The following is an 18,511-nucleotide window of genomic DNA, read 5'->3' on the forward strand; positions in this document are numbered from 1 at the left end:
ATCCTGAAGTTAGTAGACAATTCTCAATTTTTGAATTTTTTTTAAACAATTTAATTTAAAAAACAAAAAAACAATATGCACATGTAGGAAATTTAAAAAACTATAGGGGCAATTTTTTTAAATATTTTTTTTTTGTTTTTTTCAAACATATCGTTTTGAAAAGAATTTAAAAACGAGACCAATTCAAAACGAACTGAGTCACTGACACAATGCAGTGTCTTTAAAATTTTTTTGAATAAGGTAAAAGCACCAATTATTGACGCCCTATCCTATTTTAGAACATATTTAATTACCTACTATATTAATAATGATCGTATACATTTTTAAAGAATCTATATAATTTAAGAAATCGAAACAAAATTATTGTTAGTGAAAAATATTAAAAATTCATTAATAATAAAAATAAAATTCATTCGAGTCTATCGAAACAGCTTGTGAGCGTCAATTTTCTTAACTATTGCGGTTAGAAAAGCAGTCTTTTGAAACGATGATTTTTAATTAGTTTTTCCATCTAATCACATCAACTTTATTTTTATAAGTAAATAAAATATAAAAAATTAACAATATCATATATTTACAGTAAATTATATGCTTTTTAATTTTAAAATAGTGGATGTCAATAATTAGTACATAATATTGAAGTTGTATCTCATTGACAGGTCAGTAGACAGCGCCATAACGTCTTTTTTTTTTCAAACATAAATCCATTAAAAACTTAAACCATAATATTCGAGAACCCACGCTGTCATATGTATAATATTAAATTGTTATTAAAAAAATGATTAATTGATTTTTATTTAATTAAAAAATATTTCTATTAGTTTCTTGTTTAAAATAAAGGTGAGTGAAAAACATCATTAAATAAATATTTATTTAATTAAATTAAAAATTAACCTTATTTTCAAAAAGTAAATATAAAGTTCAACAGATCAGTGACGCATGGGCATTAAGGGTGTCAATAATTGGAGCAACAGCATGTCAATAGTTAGATCAGTCGGGTTTTTAACCTGTCAATAATTGGTGTATCCGGGTAACTTATTTTATCGCTTTAAATTAATTAGTAAATTTAATTTATTATTATAAAAAAATATGAATTTGTTTAGTTAAAAAACTAAATAAGACAATGTTAAAATTAAAATTCAATAATATTAATCGTTAATATGTTTAAAAAAATGGAATTACAATCTTGTCGCTTATAGTGTCAATAATTGGTGCTTTTACCTTAATTTATGTTAAAAAATTATCGGCTTATTTATTTTATTTTTTAAAATAACGAATAACGCCGTACTGACGTTTATCGGTGATAATTTTAATACCCCGATAAAAAAAGATTTTGTCTAATCATATATGATCATGCATAATTGTCTATATATGATCAGATCCAAAAATTGGCCAGGTCTGATCATGCATAACTTGATCTGTTTATACATGATCATATATGATTATATATAATCATGCATGAACGAATATAGTCATTTTTATAATCTTATTTAGAATATCTATAAATTATTAATTAAGTAGTTTAATTAGGATTTATTGTCTTCATCAATATAAATGTTGGTTAAAATTAAATAAAAAAAAAAAAAAAAAATTATTAACCATTTACTATTATTTTACTACGAGGTCACCAGTCCAATTAATGACCCACGTCGATGCTGTTTAACTTTGGTTATCGGTGGTTTGTAGTCTGATCCTCTATTCTGTTATACACTTACAATTAAAAAACATTTATGGCATTACTTAACTCAAATAATCAAATTGATATATCCTACGTAAATAATGCACCTAATGATGAATTTGGTTTAGTACATAAAATACAGTAGAATTCATTAGATACATATAATCAAATCTATTTATCTATAAACTTATAAATATTCGTATATCAATCGATATCGATATATACTTTTAAATTGCTGCCGAAACCTTTGAATATTTTTTAAGTATTGGGGATTTAAGTTTGATTGATAGTTGACAGAATTAATATTTAATAACATTGATATTAAAAAATTGCCATATTATTTAATATACATATATATTTATAGGTTTCATATCAATGAAGTCTGATCAGATTTAAACATACATAGACATATATAACTACATATAGGTTTATATCAGTCATGTCTGATCAGATCTAATTATATATAGGCCTATATCTAATTATATATGGGGTCATAACAGCCAGATATGATCAGATCTAACTATATATAGACATATATAAATAGATCTGATCATATATAGACTTATGTATGATTATATATAGGGTTATAACAGCCAGGTATGATCATATCTAATTATACAGAGACTCATATATCATCAGATCTGATCAGATATAATTATATATAGACTTATATATAATCAGATCTGATCATATATAGACTTATATATGGGCTCATAACAGCCAGGTATGATCAGATCTAATTATGTATGGGGTCATATATAATTATATATAATTATATATGACCCCATATATAATCATGCATGATTATATATAACTTCATATATGATTATATATACCCTGGTTAAAAAAGAGAATTAAAAAGGATTAAGCCATGTAACGTGGCCATTTAAGAGAGGATTGGCAGTATTAAAAAGGATTAAAAATATTGAAAAATTAATTCTTTTTGATCCTTTTTAATTCTCTTTTTTAACCAGGGTAATCATATATGATCATGTATATGAACATATATAATCATATATGATTAGACAAAATCTTTTTTCATCGGGACTATTACGCGTAAGTATACTTTTTGTCATCGTTATAAGATTTTAGTATCATTATTTTCCGTCATTTAATTACTTAGTGTAGCTAAAAAAAAATTATTTCCTAATTACTGTATGCAACTAGTACGCGATAAATAATGAGTGTGAATGTAGCAGACATCAGACAAATTTAAAATTATAAACAAATAAAGTAAATAATTGAAAAACTAATAATTTTAAAAAATCCACTTATTAATTTAAAAATTTTTTAAAATTTTATTTTATTAATTAATTAGTTTATTTATTAATAATTTGAAGTTTGTCTGGTGTCTGCTAACATTTACACTCATGGTAAATTTCAAATTTTTTATTTGAAATTCTGTTTCTTTTTTCTTTCTGTAAGGTAAGAGACCCAGTATACGATCACTCATGTATTTGTATATCTATATTTACTAAATTTCACTCAATATATCTATACAAATACATCGAGGGATCGGGTACTAAGTCTTTTTATCTTACAATACATTTATACAAAGACCCCAGTAAAAAACTTTTCATAGATCAATGGTGGAGGTACGGCAATCGTATGTTTATTGTGAGGAATCACATTTCATGATTAGCTTACGCATTATATGAGTATTCGATTTTTAACTTCCCGCTAAGAAAATTGTAAATTTTCAAAAATTCGGGAAGTTATTGGTTTCGGTCCGATTTACGAAAATCAAATTTTCATCAGATGCCGACGTTTTGAGGTCCTAGGAAGCTATTCTGACTAATTTCACGATGATGTCCGAGTGTATATATGTATGTATATACGTACGTACGTACGTATGTAAATACCTGTATCTTTTGAACGGATGAACCGATTTTGAACTTTAAGGTGTCATTCGACGCGGCTTGTCAATATCTTGAAGCTGTAAGAAAATTGAGCTTGATCGGTAAGGCTCGTTCAGAGATATTCCAAAAATAAAATTTTTTCAAAAGTGTTTTTTTCGGATAACTTTTAATGTGCTCGATGGATTGATTCCAAAATGGACTGGGCTCTAGAGCTTTATAAGCCGCGTCGAATGCCACCTCAACCATCAAAATCGGTTCATTCGTTCAAAAGAAACCGTTGTCGAAAGAATTAAAAAAAAATTTTATTTTTTATTTTTTTTGAAATATCTCAAAAACGACTCGAAAAATCGAATTCAAAATTCGATCAGCTTTAGAACTTGAAAAAACGCGTCGATTGCCACCTCAACCGTCTCAATCGATTTATTCGTTTGAGAGATATCGTTGGAGAAAAAATGGTAAAAAACTATTTTTTTCGAAAAGAACGGCATACAAAAGTATTTTCGAGCTCGAAGATCTTGAAAATGTATTCACGACAAAGTTTTCGAGCTTAAGGAGCTAGACAGATTTTTTTATGGTATGCGGTACACCGTATATGTATATACATATATCATCTCAGATTATATTCAATTGAGTGTCAGTTTTATTTGTTACTTGGTATTTAATTATAGCTTTTTATTTAAGACCAAAAGTTTACAATAAGTATTTATGCATCATAATAATTAATGAAAAAAATTTTAAATTACATATTTAAAAAAATAAGTAAAATTACAACAATACGTAAATCTCTCTGTGGTTCAAGCGAATTTAAAGAAACAATTGAGTTTAAGAGAAGTTATACTTGATAGTGAGAAATATTTATTTTTAATACAAACTATAAATTATTTGAATGATAATTTTTGTATCGTATGCTTAGACATTTTAATATTTAAATTAACTTAATCACTATAATAAATTGAAATCATAAATAAGTTTTTTTCTCACCTCCGGGCAAAAAGCGTCAACTTTCGTCCTGTTGTGCCAATTGAAGTTGCCGCTTCCGCCTCCGTCGAGGAGAAACAAAGTATACACTCCTTGGGCAGTAAATAAGAAAGCCTCAGATCACATGTTCAACAATTACATGTGATCTGAGACATTTCTTACTTTACTGCCCTAGGTGTGTAATATACTACAATTTAAAATTATAAATTACTTGTTCTGCTTCTCTTAGTCGCTTATTTTTTTTTCTTATGAAAGCTGAAAATTAATAAATTTAAATAATAATTTAAAATTTTATCTGAAGTATTGTGTTACTTTTTTTCAGGATTGCATAGACCACTAAATCATCGAAATCGGGTGGTAGGATTTCGGCGCTAATTAGTCAATAGTGACTGGTAAAGTAAAATTTTATTTAAAACTTGAACGTGGATCCAAAAACGATGACAATAATATATAAATTTTTATTTTTTTATTTTGTAGGAATAAACAAAAACAAAAAAGATATATCATTATTGTAAAATGATTAGACGACAGATCGTATCGAAATTGCCATATCAGGTAGTTCGTTATCGGATTCTGCAAGGAACTATGTACATTGATACAAAATGTAAAGTAGCCCCAGACGAAGAGCTGACAGTTTTGCAACTTGCGGTAAAAAAACAAGACTGGATATTAATCAATTTCCTTCTACAAAATAACGTTCGTGTCAATACTTATACATCAAAATGTGAACCGGCACTTTTTTTGGCTATTAGATCCGGTAATGTAAGTTTAGTTAAGACTTTAATTCATCATCGCGCTAAGATAAATATCACGTATAATAATAATACTCCCCTGCACTTGGCTGTTGATCAAAACAACTACGCAATTGCTAAATTCCTTATCAGACGAGCGGCCAAAGTAAATGCTCTGACTGAAGCAAAACGGAGCCCTCTGCAGATCGCCATTGAAAGAAATAATTTAAATTTAGTGAAACTGCTGATTGAAAACAACGCTGATATTAATGTATTTACAAAAAATGATGAAACAGCTCTAATTTTTTCCATAAAAAATGAATATTTTGATTTATTCAAAATATTATTGGATGCAGGCGCTGAAGTGAATCCGGTAAATTTGCCACCGTTATTCGTGGCCGTTGAAAAAAATTGCTACAAAATAACTGAACGTCTTATTGAACGAGGAGCTGATATAAATACTATTTACAACAATCAAACACCATTAATAATTGCCGTTGAAAATGGAAATATGAAGATCGTCAAATTATTAATCAGAAATAAAGCAGACATTAATATTAAAGTCGCAGCCGCCAAGACAGCTCTTTCAGCAGCGATTATAAAAGGTAATTTTGTCATATTCAAAATGTTAGTTAACGCGATCGCTGATTTGAATTCCCCCAATTTATTGCCACTACATTTGGCTGTTTTACAAGAAAACTATGAATTCACGGAATATTTGATCAGTTCTGGAACTAATATCAACTCTCTTGATGGCAGACGACAAACACCAATGCACGTTTCCGTTACGAAGAAAAATAAAAAAATAATCAACTTATTACTTAAGAATGGTGCCGATGTTAACGTCTTTGATAATGATAATCTGTCACCATTAAAAATTGCTGTCATTAAAGGAAATAACGAAATCGTGGAATTATTACTTGACAAAGCTAAAATTACTGTCAAAAAAAGTCTGAAATCACTTTTAAAAATTGCTTGGAACAATAGTACTTTTAAAATTTTTGAATTATTATTTGACGTTGGTCTTGAAATATATCCATTGGCTGCTGGTAAAATTGTGCCACCGCTACACTTGGCTGTTATTAAAAATAATTTTGAAACTTTTAATGATTCGATTAATGATGGCGATGATATCAATGGTTCATTTTGGGAAAAAACGCCATTAGAAATTGCTGTTAGCAGAGGGTACACAAAAATGACAGAATTACTTGTTAAAAATAAAGCAAACGTTAATTTAAAAAACGGAGAAAATATTCTTAAAGTGGCTGTTAAAAAAGATAACTTTGAATTGATGCGTATATTGGTTGACGCCGGCGCTGATGTTAATTCTGGATCACCATTAAGTCAAGCGATTGAAAACAATAATTATGAGATTGTGAAATATCTTATTACTAATGGAGCTAACGTCAATGCCGTCAATGACTCTGGTGTATGGAGAATAACACCATTACAAAATGCTGTTAGAAGAGGATACAAGAAAATCGTTAAATTACTTATTGAATATAAAGCCGATGTGAACTGCAGATCTTTTTTACAATCTGCATGTCTAACTACAGCTATAGAAAGTGATAATTTTGAAATATTCGAGTTACTTTTGGACGCTGGTGCTAATATCCATCCATCGCACACAGCAAGGACACCAATATATGTGGCTGTTGATAAAAATAATTATGAAATTACTAAACACTTGATTAATCACGGAGCTGACGTTAATACATGTTTTGATAATAAAACACTATTATATCGTGCAGTTGAGAATGAGAATGATAGAATAGTCGAGTTACTGATTATCAATAAAGCCAATGTTAATCAAATTATTGAAGTTGGTTGTTCATCAAATTCAGCTCTTTATAAAGCTGTTGAAATTAGTAATTTGAATATAGTAAAATTACTAATCAACGCTCCTAGCATCGATGTTAATCTATCTATCGATTCACACGAGCCACTGTTACATGAAGCGATTCGTCAAAACAACTACGAAATAATCAAGTATTTGATAGAACATGGAGTAAATATTAATACTGGATATAAATATGACACACCATTGAACATTGCCATTATTAATGGAAATAAAGAAGTAGTTAAACTACTGATTGAGAATAAGGCGGCTGTTAAAGATTCTCTAGACTCCTTGAACTCACCTCTTCATATAGCTATTGTAAAAAATGATTTTGAGATATTAGAAATGCTAATCAATATTGATACGACTAAAGTGAATAAATCTTACGGCCAATCGCCGCTACTTACAGCTATACACGCAAATAACTTTGAACTGACTCGATATTTGATAAAACTTGGAGCTGACGTTAATACTTGGTATGGTGATTTAAAACCATTAAATATTGCTGTTATTTTTAACAATAAAAATATAACGAAATTACTGATTGAGAATAAAGCAGATGTTAATTCCATTAACATGGCCGGAAAAACAGCTCTCGGCTTTGCCGTTGGACAAGAAAGTTTTGAACTCGTCAAAATATTATTGGACAGTGGTGCTGACATCAATTTATCGTCTGATGAAGATTACTCGCCATTGCAACATGCGATCATGAATGGCAACTATCGAATCGCTGAATATCTGATAAATCGCGGTGCAAATATAAATGATCTTTGCCGTAGTCAAGAATGGGCTACAATGCGTGATGGTTGTTACAATTCATTAACTAATTGTATCAGTGATTCACAATGTAGTTTATTACAGTTTGCCGTTGACTGTCAGAAAACTTCAATGGTAAAATTATTGATTGAAAATAAGGTTGATATGAGTTTGGTTGAGAAGAATAATCCACTATTTATGTTTGATATTATTCAATATCACAGTCACAAAATATTGGAGCTGATATTGACTACTCGTGTTAATGTCAATTGCATTGATACTCGCGAGGCTGGTTGTAGGGAAACTCTTCTGCATGCTGCTGTGAAATTAAAATATGTGAATATCGAAAAAGTCAAATTATTGTTAATGAGCGAAAATTTTACTAATATTAATGCACTAACAAAGAATGCATCTGCCCTTGATTATGCTGTCAATGGAGGTCATCTGCTTATTGTAAATGTTCTTCTAAATGCAGGTGCTAAAATTCAAGTTGAGAAGTATGGCATAGTGCGATTTTTTGATTATAGCTGTAGCCCTATCAGAAAAACGATTATGGAACATGTTGTTAAACTTAAAGCTGCTAATTTACATCTTGATTATGAAAACTTACACGATCTAAGTGACGAAAAATTAAATAATCTGTATGCCAAATGCTTAATTGAAATTGAACTGATGAAAAAAACGAAAATCGTGAAAACTAATTTATCATATTACGATGTAATAACTAAGAGCAGGCATAAAATAGCTTTAGGTTTGAGTCGTACTAATTTTTACGTCAAATTTGACAGCGAAATGTTATTATTACAATTCCCATTATATGGAGGGATGATCAGCTACCACCTAGATGAAGCACAAAGAAGACGGCAATTATTGGAAAAATCTAATAAGATTCTTTCTCTTATTTTTTATGGTAACTTGTCGTATGATGTTATAAGTCAAATAAATTATTATTTAACTTCTAGAGATTTTAAAATTTTATCTTCACGTTGATGATATCACTATTTATTTGGCTTTCGACAAAATATAAATGATGTTTTTTTCATGTAGAAAATTATTTTATTTTTTCATACTTTCATAAAAAAATACATTCAATATGAAACTCGACTCAGAGCTAGGTGTAAAAAATTCAGTTTTTAAAAAATGCAGCTCTGTGAATTTACTAATAATAAAACATTTTTTTTTTTTTTTTTTTTTTTTTTTAATATAAAACTTTCATATTCATTACAAGTTAAGTGTTGCGTAGACAAACCTGAATATTTAGGGCCAGTTTTTCAAACCGAGTTTATTTTTATTCGGGTTTTAATTATCATTGCTGGTATATCTATATATTATTAATATATAGATATACTAGCAATATTAATTAAAACCCGGATAAAAATAAACTCGGTTTGAAAAACTGGCCCTTAGTTAATGATATTTTTACATTACAGAGAGACCACAAAATTATTATATTTAATTTTATCAGTATGAATAGAAATAATTGATTAATTTTATAGTCAGCTACTCATTATTCAGGCTGTCATATAATATTTTTTATCTCTATTTATTTTCTAACTTCTGATTAACAAGTTGCTTATATTTATTTTCTATTTTGTTAAAGATATTTAAATTACAAGTATTATGTTGCTATAAGATAAAACAAAATGTCTAGTATGTGTATGTGTAATTTAATTTATGTAGCAGCTTGAAATTTCTTTATTTAAATTTGTTAATTTCAAATCATAATTATGTTTTAAAATAACGCGGGTTTTTTACAATCGTAAAAGATACTTTTAATTATAAACTAATGATATTTATGTTGATATTTTTTAAAATTGTGATCACATTTTTTTAAAATTTGTACTATTTTTGACTAAAAACACGTGTTATAATTAAAATTTTACCATTTCATGAAAACATTTGAAATAAATATTCTCTTTAGTCTTTTTTTCTTTTAATTTAAAAAAGTGATAAGAATAATTATTATGTTATTAAAATTTATTATAGATCAGTGATAACTGATTCTATAAATTCGATATTAAACTATTACGAACTCTGTTTAAAAGTTATGATTCAATTTCATGAATAAAAACTATAACATTCCTGAATGACTCTCTTATATATAGATTTATAAATTTAATCAAAATTATTAAACCGGGATACTTGCATCAACTGATTTGAAAAGTCTAATAAATATATTTTGATTTGAACACATAATTTTTATTGATTCAAAATTACGTAGTATTTTTAAATATTTTAATACAGAGATGCAACAAAGTTAAAATTTAAGTTCTAAAAGTTGTTAATCAAACAACAAGTAAGTATTTTCTTTATGCAATTGTGATTAAAATCTAAACGATGTAGGTAAAAATAAAATAATGTGTATTTACTAGACCGATTTCCCACCATTAGATGTAAATTATTTTGATTACTTAATTTTATCGCATATAGACTTTTTGTAATTTAACATAAAATTTTTTAAAATTATTATCGCATTAACTCTAAGAGTATAATATCGAATATTAATTAATCACATCTATTTTAATAAAAATTTTCTATAAAAATATAACAGAAAGTTTAACTCGAGCTAATTCCTATCAATTAGAATATTTAGATCACATAAAAATTAAAGATTAAAGATCAATTAAATATCAAATTTTAAATCATTATATATAGAGTAATTCAAGTGGCTCTAATTTTTTTTTCTGTTATAATTAATGTTGCAAAATCTTAGGAAAAATTATGAGTGTGAATGTAGCAGACATCAGACAAATTTAAAATTATAAATGAATAGAGTAAATAATTCAAAAAAATAATATTTTAAACAATGCGCTTATTTATTTTAAAATTTTTGAAATGCGCATTTTTTTTAAATTTAATTTTATTAATTATTTGCTCTATTTATTAATTATTTTAAATTTGTCTGATGTCTGCTACATTCACACTCATGAAAAATTAATAAATTTTATAACTGCATTAAATTGATGAGTGTAAATGTAGCAGACATAAGACAATTTTTTAATTACCTATAAAAAAATTAAACAATTAAATTGATATTATAAAAAAAATGCATGTACTGATTTAAGAATTTTCTACAAACCCATTTTTTTAATTTTTTTGTTTAAAAAATTTTATTTTATTATTTAAAAATTTTTAAAATTGTCTGATGTCCGTCCGCAAACTTTACTATCATTATTTCATTATTGACTGTAATATTATTGATTCTTGTTATTATCGGAGAATTTGTCAGTTAAATAACAAAGTACTTTGCTGACAATTAACCGGACAATTATTCTCTTGAAACTGGCCTTTGCCATCAACATCAAACCACGTGATATTACAAAAATTTTGAGGTTACTACCAAGTGAAACGTGTGTGCTCGTCTAATAATAAACAAACATTCCAACACATGTGATCAATTAATATTTAATTTACTAACTGTCATTTTTTCGAAAATTATAATAATGTTTATTCTCACACAATTTAAAGATGTTGTCAAAATACCGCCATGGAAGTTTAAAATAAAGTTGAATGATGCAATATCAGAGGAATTGAACAGAAAACTTGCGAACAAAGTGTTTTTAAATATTGGTGTGTGTATTGCATTATACGACATCACTAAAATTGAAGAATCCTTTATTTTTCCTGGAGATGGATCATCCCATACTAAAGTTGTCTTTCGCTACATTGTATTCAGACCTTTCATGGAAGAAATTCTTATTGGAAAAATACGCAGCTGCAATCCTGAAGGTGTTACAGTAAGTCTTGGATTTTTTGAAGACATCATAATACCTCCAAATAAACTTCAACATCCCTCAAGATTTGATCAAACTGAACAAGTTTGGGTCTGGGAGTACGACACCGGTGATGGAGAAAAACACGACCTGTTTATGGACATCGGCGAGCCACTGAGATTTAGGATCGTAAGTGAATCTTTTGTGGAAACTTTTCCTGAAGGACCTAAGGATGTTACTGATTCTACTACAAAGTCTGATAAAAGTATTTCACCCTACGTTTTAAGTGGCGCGATTGATGAACCAGGTTTGGGATTACTTTCTTGGTGGGAAAATACATAGAATAATTATTTAGAGTTATAAACATAGAATATATTTATACACATACATATATTTATGACTTAAACCAGCAGACAACCGGCATTTATTTGATTTTTATATAAGCAAATTCAGTATTAATGAAAGTAATGAATTTTAAATGCATATTTAAATCCAAATTTTTCGCGCTCCCGTGTTAAAAAAATTTATTAAGAAGATTTCAAAAACGTTCGACATATGGACCTTCTACTGGAGACCGATTAGAACTTCGAGTGGAACTTTTGTAATTTTGATAAAAAAGAAAAAGTTTATCTGGGACTTTCTATAAGTGAATTTTAAGTCAAAGAAGAATTTTTTTAAAACATTTCTCTAAACGTATTTGGTTCCATGACAACTGATCCCCGACAAGTGATCACACGATAATGGATCCCACAGACAACTGATCCCACTGACAAATTCATAAAATAATTAATTATTAATTAATTACTATGACATAAGTAATTAAAATTCACTGCTGTAAATATAAAGAGTTGCATTATATAAATTAGTTGTTGATAAAAATCAATTGATGATCAATTGTTGATGGGATCAGATGTCGGTGGGATCAATTGTAGGGATCACTTGTCGTGGTATAAAATTGTTGGAATCAGTTGACGGCACACCAACGTATTTTTACTACATTTTATCCTCGTTCCGATAAAGTTCCCATCATAAACCAATAGCTCCATAAAAATAAAAAAACGTTCATATGAAGTCCTAAATAAACTTTTTTTTTTATGATCCTGACGTTAGCAGACATTGTAATTTTCGAATTTTTTTTTCAATAAATCAATTCCAAAAAAAATGAATAAATAAATAAAATCAACATATGCACGTGTAGAAAATTTAAAAAACTACAGGTGCAATTAAAATTTTTTTTTTTATAATTTATCGTTTTGAAAAAAATCTAAAAATTACTAGACGTCGGCTAACTTCAGTATCATTTTTTTAAATATCAAAATTACAATATTTCAAAAAAGGTTCCACTTAAAGTTCTAAATTAGTATGAATGTAGCAGACATTAGACAAATTTAAAATTATTAAGAAATAGAGTAAATAATTTAAAAAATAATATTTATAAAAAATGCATATGTTAATTTAAAAATGTTTTAAATGTGCACTTTTTAAAATTTTATTCCATTAATTATTTACTCTATTTCTTAATAATTTTAAATTCACATTCATTTAGAACTTCAACAGGAACGTTTTTTTATATTAAAAAAAAAATTTCAGATGTCTGCTATTCAGTATCATTTTTTTTTCAATATTTAAAGAAAAGTTCCTGTTGAAGTTCTAAATGAATTTGAATGTAGCAGACATCAGACAAATTTAAAATTATTAATAAAAATAGAGTAAATAACTATCGAACTTTTTTGGAATCTTTTTTCACGGAATTACTATGATGCATCACACGTATAAAAATATGTAATTTGTTTATGTGAAAAAAAAAAAGTTATCGGATGTCTGTTATTTTTAGTGTCATATATATATATACAAATAAATGAATAAAAACTTGTAAACATACTGTTAAAATAAAATACTATTAAACATTTTTTAAATAATATAATAAAACACTTTTTAAAAACCCCGCCAAATCAACCTCGCCATCTATAAATTTAATTTTTAACCATAGCCATAGTTGGTAGCACTGCTAATTTCGTAAATTTCAACGGACAAATCAGCTGAGCACGCTTTCAAAGTTGTTGATCCCACAAATAATAAAAACACGTGTCTAAATTTGTTTATTTATTTATAATAATTTAAGTGTACTTGTAACAAAAATTAATCTTAGTTTCCATCATCACAATACTACTGATTAAATAATTGCCATGTGATTATAAAATAAATTTATTGGAGATGTCAATAAACTACTTGTTTTCTGCTGATATATTTATTTTTTATCAAACAATATTTTTATGACTTAAAAGTCATATTTAATAACTCGAAAAATCAATATATATTTTCTACTATTTATTAAATATATAATTATAAATTACATATATTTATAATGGAGCCATGCAATAACATACGAGGCATTACCACAAATAGACGTAAGTTTTTAAAACTTTTAAATAATAAATTGAACTTTTTACAAAATAAAAATAAAAAAATGCACGTTTAGAAAATTCAAAAATCAGTGCATGCATTTTTTTAAATTTTATTATTTTAATTATTTAATTTTTTTATATGTAATTTAAAAATTTTATGTCTGCTGCATTAAGTTTTTATATTTTATTTTATTCAAATAAATATTTATTTATATATTTGTTTCAGGATATCCATTATCGGTTAAAAATAAAACATATAATAATAATAATGACAAAGAAAATATGAGTGATAGTAAATTTAAAAAATTATTTGGTAATAAAACATTTAATATAACATCAGACAGTGAAAATTCTGAGGACTTTGTATTGCAAGTAACGAACAGTATTATGGCTAATGATACACTTGATGAAAATGACATAAATTATAATATAAATAAGAAACAAGGAGATAAACCTTCTGAAGTTATTGTCATAAGTGACTCCAGTGACGACGAGTTATTTTCATCAGATAGAAACAATAAAAATAATAAAACATTTGGATTAAAAAACAATAGAGATGTTAAAAGGACACCCTCGTTAACTATCAGTAGTATAAATTCATCTGAAATGTGGACTGAAGATGAGGGACGTAAAAATTTATCAAAACATATATTTACATCAACGCAAATAAATAGAGAGAGAAGTAATGGCTCGGTAATTTCAAATGACAGTGGCCATGACACACAAAATCCAGGTAATTATTTATCGGAAAAAGATTTACGAACACCAGCTAAAAATAAATTTATACGTTCGGAAAGTCATAGTAAATTATCTGACCGGAAGTATGCAAGTGGAGACAGGCAAGAGTGTGAGCAAATACAAAAGACACGTGAGTTTGTTGACGCTAAGGGATTAAGTGCTGATAGGATTATTAATAAACTTACTAACGAAGGCCGCATAACTCCGAATTCGGGGAAATTTATTGAACGGACAACGCCTTTGACCAAGAAAGAGACACGCAAGATATTAAAAGTCGTTAAATCTCAGCGTATTGTGTATGACTCGCCGGGGCAGTGGCAAAAAAATAAAATTGAACGTAAATATGACTCGCCGGGATTGATGAGAGACAGAGATGTAGTTGATAAATCTGAGTTGGAGACAAGTAGTTCGTCGGATGGTAGCGAAAAATTGAGAACAAAATTTAAACATCCGGCTTGGATTGACGAAACAGCTTCGGAGACTTCAGAGTCTCAGGAAGATAAAAATAATCAGCTGGATGATCATAATAATTTAGATAATCAAGTGGAAGATTATAAAGAGCCAGGTAGAGAAATAAAATTTACTGACACACGTGTTATTGGGTATTTAAATCCAATAGAACGTCAGTCATTATCGCCATCAGAACGTAAGAAAGAAGATATTTCTCGCTGGCTTATGACTAATGCTTTTGATCGGCAAAGTGACACCTCTTCACTCAGTATCATTTCTGCTTCTCAACCAACTACTCCTAATTCTGGTGACAGTAGTTTAGAAAGACTTGAAGAAAATTATCAGACTCCAAATAATCGTGATAAATTTCGTGAGAGAATAAATTCAACTTCAGCTGCTAAATCAGATGTAAATAATCCAAGTTCTGGAGGACATTTAAAGCTTACGGAACCTGTCGGTAAAATAAATTTAAATACTCCAAGTACAGGAGGACATTTGAAGCTTACGGAATCTGTTGGCAAAATAAATTTAAATACTCCAAGTACTGGAGGACGTTTGAAGCTTACGGAATCTATTGGCAAAATAAATTTAAATACACCAAGTACTGGAGGACGTTCCAAACTTTTAGAAAAAATAAAACCAGCACAAACTACTATGGATAATTTTGTTAAAAAAACGAAAGCTAGAAATCCAAAAAATAATTACACTCCTATTTCTATTACTAAGACTATTAAAAATTTAACACCAAGTTCCATAAATAAGACTGTAAAAAATATAACACCAGGTTCTATAAATAAGACTGTGAAAAATATAACACCAGGTTCCATAAATAAGACTGTGAAAAATATAACACCAAGTTCTATAAATAAGACTGTGAAAAATATAACACCAAGTTCTGTAAATAAAACTGTGAAAAATATAACACCAGGTTCTGGATCCAACAATAAGACACTAAAAAATGATACTCCAACAGGAACACCGCAATTGAGAATCGAGGACTGCCAAGATATTTTAACTCGACTGTACGGTAACTCTTGGCGCGATAAAGCTGATGATCTGTTACCTAAAGCTGATTCTACACCCATAAACCCACGATCTGAAAAAAAACTAGACAAAACAAAAAAGAAAAATCACGATAACTCCAGGAGAAGATCTGATAAAATAGTTAGATCAATTAAACCCATTTCAAGAACGATAAAGAAGGCGCCGCCGAATGTCAAAAAGATACGGGATAGTTTTATAAATGACTGGCCCAGTTCTGAAGAAGATGAAGGAGAGACGTCTTATATGACAGCTCTGACGACTCCTGGACCGCCTAGTCAAACTATTCGAGAACGCAAAGAAACTCCAATGTCTACGTTGCATAAAAAAGTCATTGAAATTTGTGATTCAGATACTGATGATGACAAACCCCCTGCAGTTAAAGACAACAAGAAACGATTGTCATTCAGCGATGATAAAAGTTCTGGTTCTTTTACAAGCGAGTATGATCCTGGTGATGTTATTCTTCCGAGATCAGTAACAAAATTAAAAAATTTTCCATCATCAAAATTGCCACCAGCGACTTTCAAACGTCCTGCAGTAACAATGAGTTTTCTTAAATCGCTTTCTGCAGATGTCCCGATGGATAAAGTTCATCCAGAAGCTAAAAAGTATCGTTTGAATTATAAATTAACCAAAGATGATCTTTGTCATCGACTGTACAAACTTTACAATGACAAAATATTTGAATGTAAGTTACCGAGTGACATGACCATTGAGTGGAACGTCAGGATGCGTGGGACTGCTGGTTTTTGTTACAACAAAGCCTCGAAAAAAGCTTTGGGAGGATTGGAAAGATCTTCACGCATTGTTTTAGCAACTAAAATTCTTGATACGCCGGACAGAGTCAGAGATACTCTTGTTCATGAAATGTGTCATGCCGCTGCTTGGTTGGTCAATGGAGTTTCTGATGGACATGGGCCGTATTGGAAATCTTGGGCTTCTAAAGCTATGAAAGTATTTCCCGAATTGCCGCCTATTAAACGTTGCCATGATTATAAAATAACTACTAAATTTACTTATCGTTGTATCAATTGTGGATACAGGTAAGTTTTAATTAATTAATTAATTTATTTATTTATTGTCACTTGATATTAATTTATTATTTTGTTCATCAGCATTGGACGTCACTCAAAATCGTTGGATATTGCGAGAAAAAGATGTGGCCACTGTTATGGACAATTTGAATTGCTGGTAAATCGGAAAACTAGATCAGGTAGAGTAGAACTTAAAACACCTAATGCCAAACAGCCCAGTGGGTTTGCGCTCTATGTAAAAGAAAATTATGGAGCTGTTAAAAAAGAATGTGATCTTAATCACAAAGAAGTTATGAAGATACTTGGCCAGCAATTCTCAGCCGTTAAAATATCGAAACAAAATGACGTCAAGGATAATTAGCTTTTAATAAATAATTTATTTTATTTTATTTTTTTTTATATTTATATATACTGTGAAATAACTAGGGACCGACGGTTTTAATTGTACATTGGCTGATTTATTATTAATGTTTATATTTATTTATTATTTTTTTTGTATTTGTAAATTTCAAATTTTATTGATAAATTGTATTGTATATTTTCGTATATTAATTTAAATTACTATTGCAGGCTACAAAGTTTCGAGTAAACATCCAAGAAATTAATTTGCGTCAAGTAAGAATTTATTAATTTATATATTAATGCAATAAAAACTGTTGATATAATTTTTTTTATTTTTTATAAGTAAACTGAAAATAAGTATGAGTGTGAATGTAACTGACAAGAGGCAATTTTTTGAATTTTTGAATAAATTAATAAAATGTTAGTAGAATAAAAATTCGTATATAGATAATTGACAAATCAGTGCGTGCATTTATGAGTGAATGTAGCAGACTTCAGACAAATTTAAAATTATAACTGAATAGAGTAAATAATTTAAAAAATATTTATAAAAAATGCACTCATTAATTTTTGAATTTTTTAAATGCGCATTTTTAAAAAATTTTATTTTATTGATTATTTAGTCTATATATTAATAATTTTAAATTTGTCTGATGTCTGTCACATTCACACTCATGCGCATTTTTTTTATTTTAATAAACTAATTAATTTGTTTATTAAAAATTTATAAATTGTCTTATGTCTGCTAGATTCATACTTATAAAATAAGTTTATTAATTGTAACAATTTTGATTTATGTAAAATAAAAAATTAAATTACATTACACTTTATTTTTTAAATAAATCATGAATACTTTTATTTACTTTTATAACCAATGAGTATATAAATTTATTTAAAATACAACTCAATTTTAATTTAAATTAAATTTAAATAACTTGTTTTT

The 18,511-nt window shown here is 28.0% G+C and overlaps 3 protein-coding genes across 5 annotated transcripts; all 3 read left to right on the forward strand.

Moving 5' to 3' along the window:
* The first annotated feature begins 710 nt into the window (after window positions 1-710).
* Window positions 711-9,071, forward strand: LOC130663899 (putative ankyrin repeat protein RF_0381). 2 transcript variants are annotated; one of them, XM_057463455.1, is made up of 4 exons: window positions 711-840; window positions 921-1,030; window positions 4,838-4,907; window positions 4,993-9,071. In XM_057463455.1, exon 4 carries the CDS (start codon window positions 5,032-5,034, stop codon window positions 8,830-8,832), a length of 3,801 nt encoding a protein of 1,266 aa, XP_057319438.1. In that variant the 5' UTR covers window positions 711-840; window positions 921-1,030; window positions 4,838-4,907; window positions 4,993-5,031; the 3' UTR covers window positions 8,833-9,071. The 2 variants fall into 2 exon arrangements, with proteins under 2 accessions (XP_057319438.1, XP_057319439.1); XM_057463456.1 differs by lacking the exon at window positions 921-1,030 and having other exon boundaries at window positions 715-840.
* A 2,064-nt stretch (window positions 9,072-11,135) lies between these two features.
* On the forward strand, window positions 11,136-12,955 carry LOC130663320 (DNA-directed RNA polymerase III subunit RPC8). The gene has a single exon (XM_057462467.1). It carries the CDS (start codon window positions 11,286-11,288, stop codon window positions 11,895-11,897), a length of 612 nt encoding a protein of 203 aa, XP_057318450.1. The 5' UTR covers window positions 11,136-11,285; the 3' UTR covers window positions 11,898-12,955.
* Window positions 12,956-13,097: 142 nt separating this feature from the next.
* LOC130663319 (uncharacterized) lies at window positions 13,098-18,311 on the forward strand. Of its 2 annotated transcripts, XM_057462466.1 has the most exons (4): window positions 13,098-13,963; window positions 14,187-17,235; window positions 17,308-17,405; window positions 17,797-18,311. In XM_057462466.1, exons 1-4 carry the CDS (start codon window positions 13,921-13,923, stop codon window positions 17,829-17,831), a joined length of 3,225 nt encoding a protein of 1,074 aa, XP_057318449.1. In that variant the 5' UTR covers window positions 13,098-13,920; the 3' UTR covers window positions 17,832-18,311. The 2 variants fall into 2 exon arrangements, with proteins under 2 accessions (XP_057318449.1, XP_057318448.1); XM_057462465.1 differs by having other exon boundaries at window positions 13,099-13,963; window positions 17,308-18,311.
* The last annotated feature ends 200 nt before the right edge of the window (window positions 18,312-18,511 follow it).

This window comes from Microplitis mediator, chromosome 2 (genome assembly GCF_029852145.1).
Source record: "Microplitis mediator isolate UGA2020A chromosome 2, iyMicMedi2.1, whole genome shotgun sequence".
NCBI classification, from domain to species: domain Eukaryota; kingdom Metazoa; phylum Arthropoda; class Insecta; order Hymenoptera; family Braconidae; genus Microplitis; species Microplitis mediator.

Bases quoted from the DNA above. Each gene is read 5' to 3' on its own strand.
- LOC130663899 (XM_057463455.1), top strand. From the start codon at position 5,032: ATGATTAGACGACAGATCGTATCGAAATTGCCATATCAGGTAGTTCGT.
- LOC130663320 (XM_057462467.1), top strand. From the start codon at position 11,286: ATGTTTATTCTCACACAATTTAAAGATGTTGTCAAAATACCGCCATGG.
- LOC130663319 (XM_057462465.1), top strand. From the start codon at position 13,921: ATGGAGCCATGCAATAACATACGAGGCATTACCACAAATAGAC. The intron at 13,964-14,186 runs GTAAGTTTTTAA...TATTTGTTTCAG, and splicing joins AGGCATTACCACAAATAGAC to GATATCCATTATCGGTTAAA. The intron at 17,236-17,307 runs GTAAGTTTTAAT...TTTGTTCATCAG, and splicing joins TGTATCAATTGTGGATACAG to CATTGGACGTCACTCAAAAT.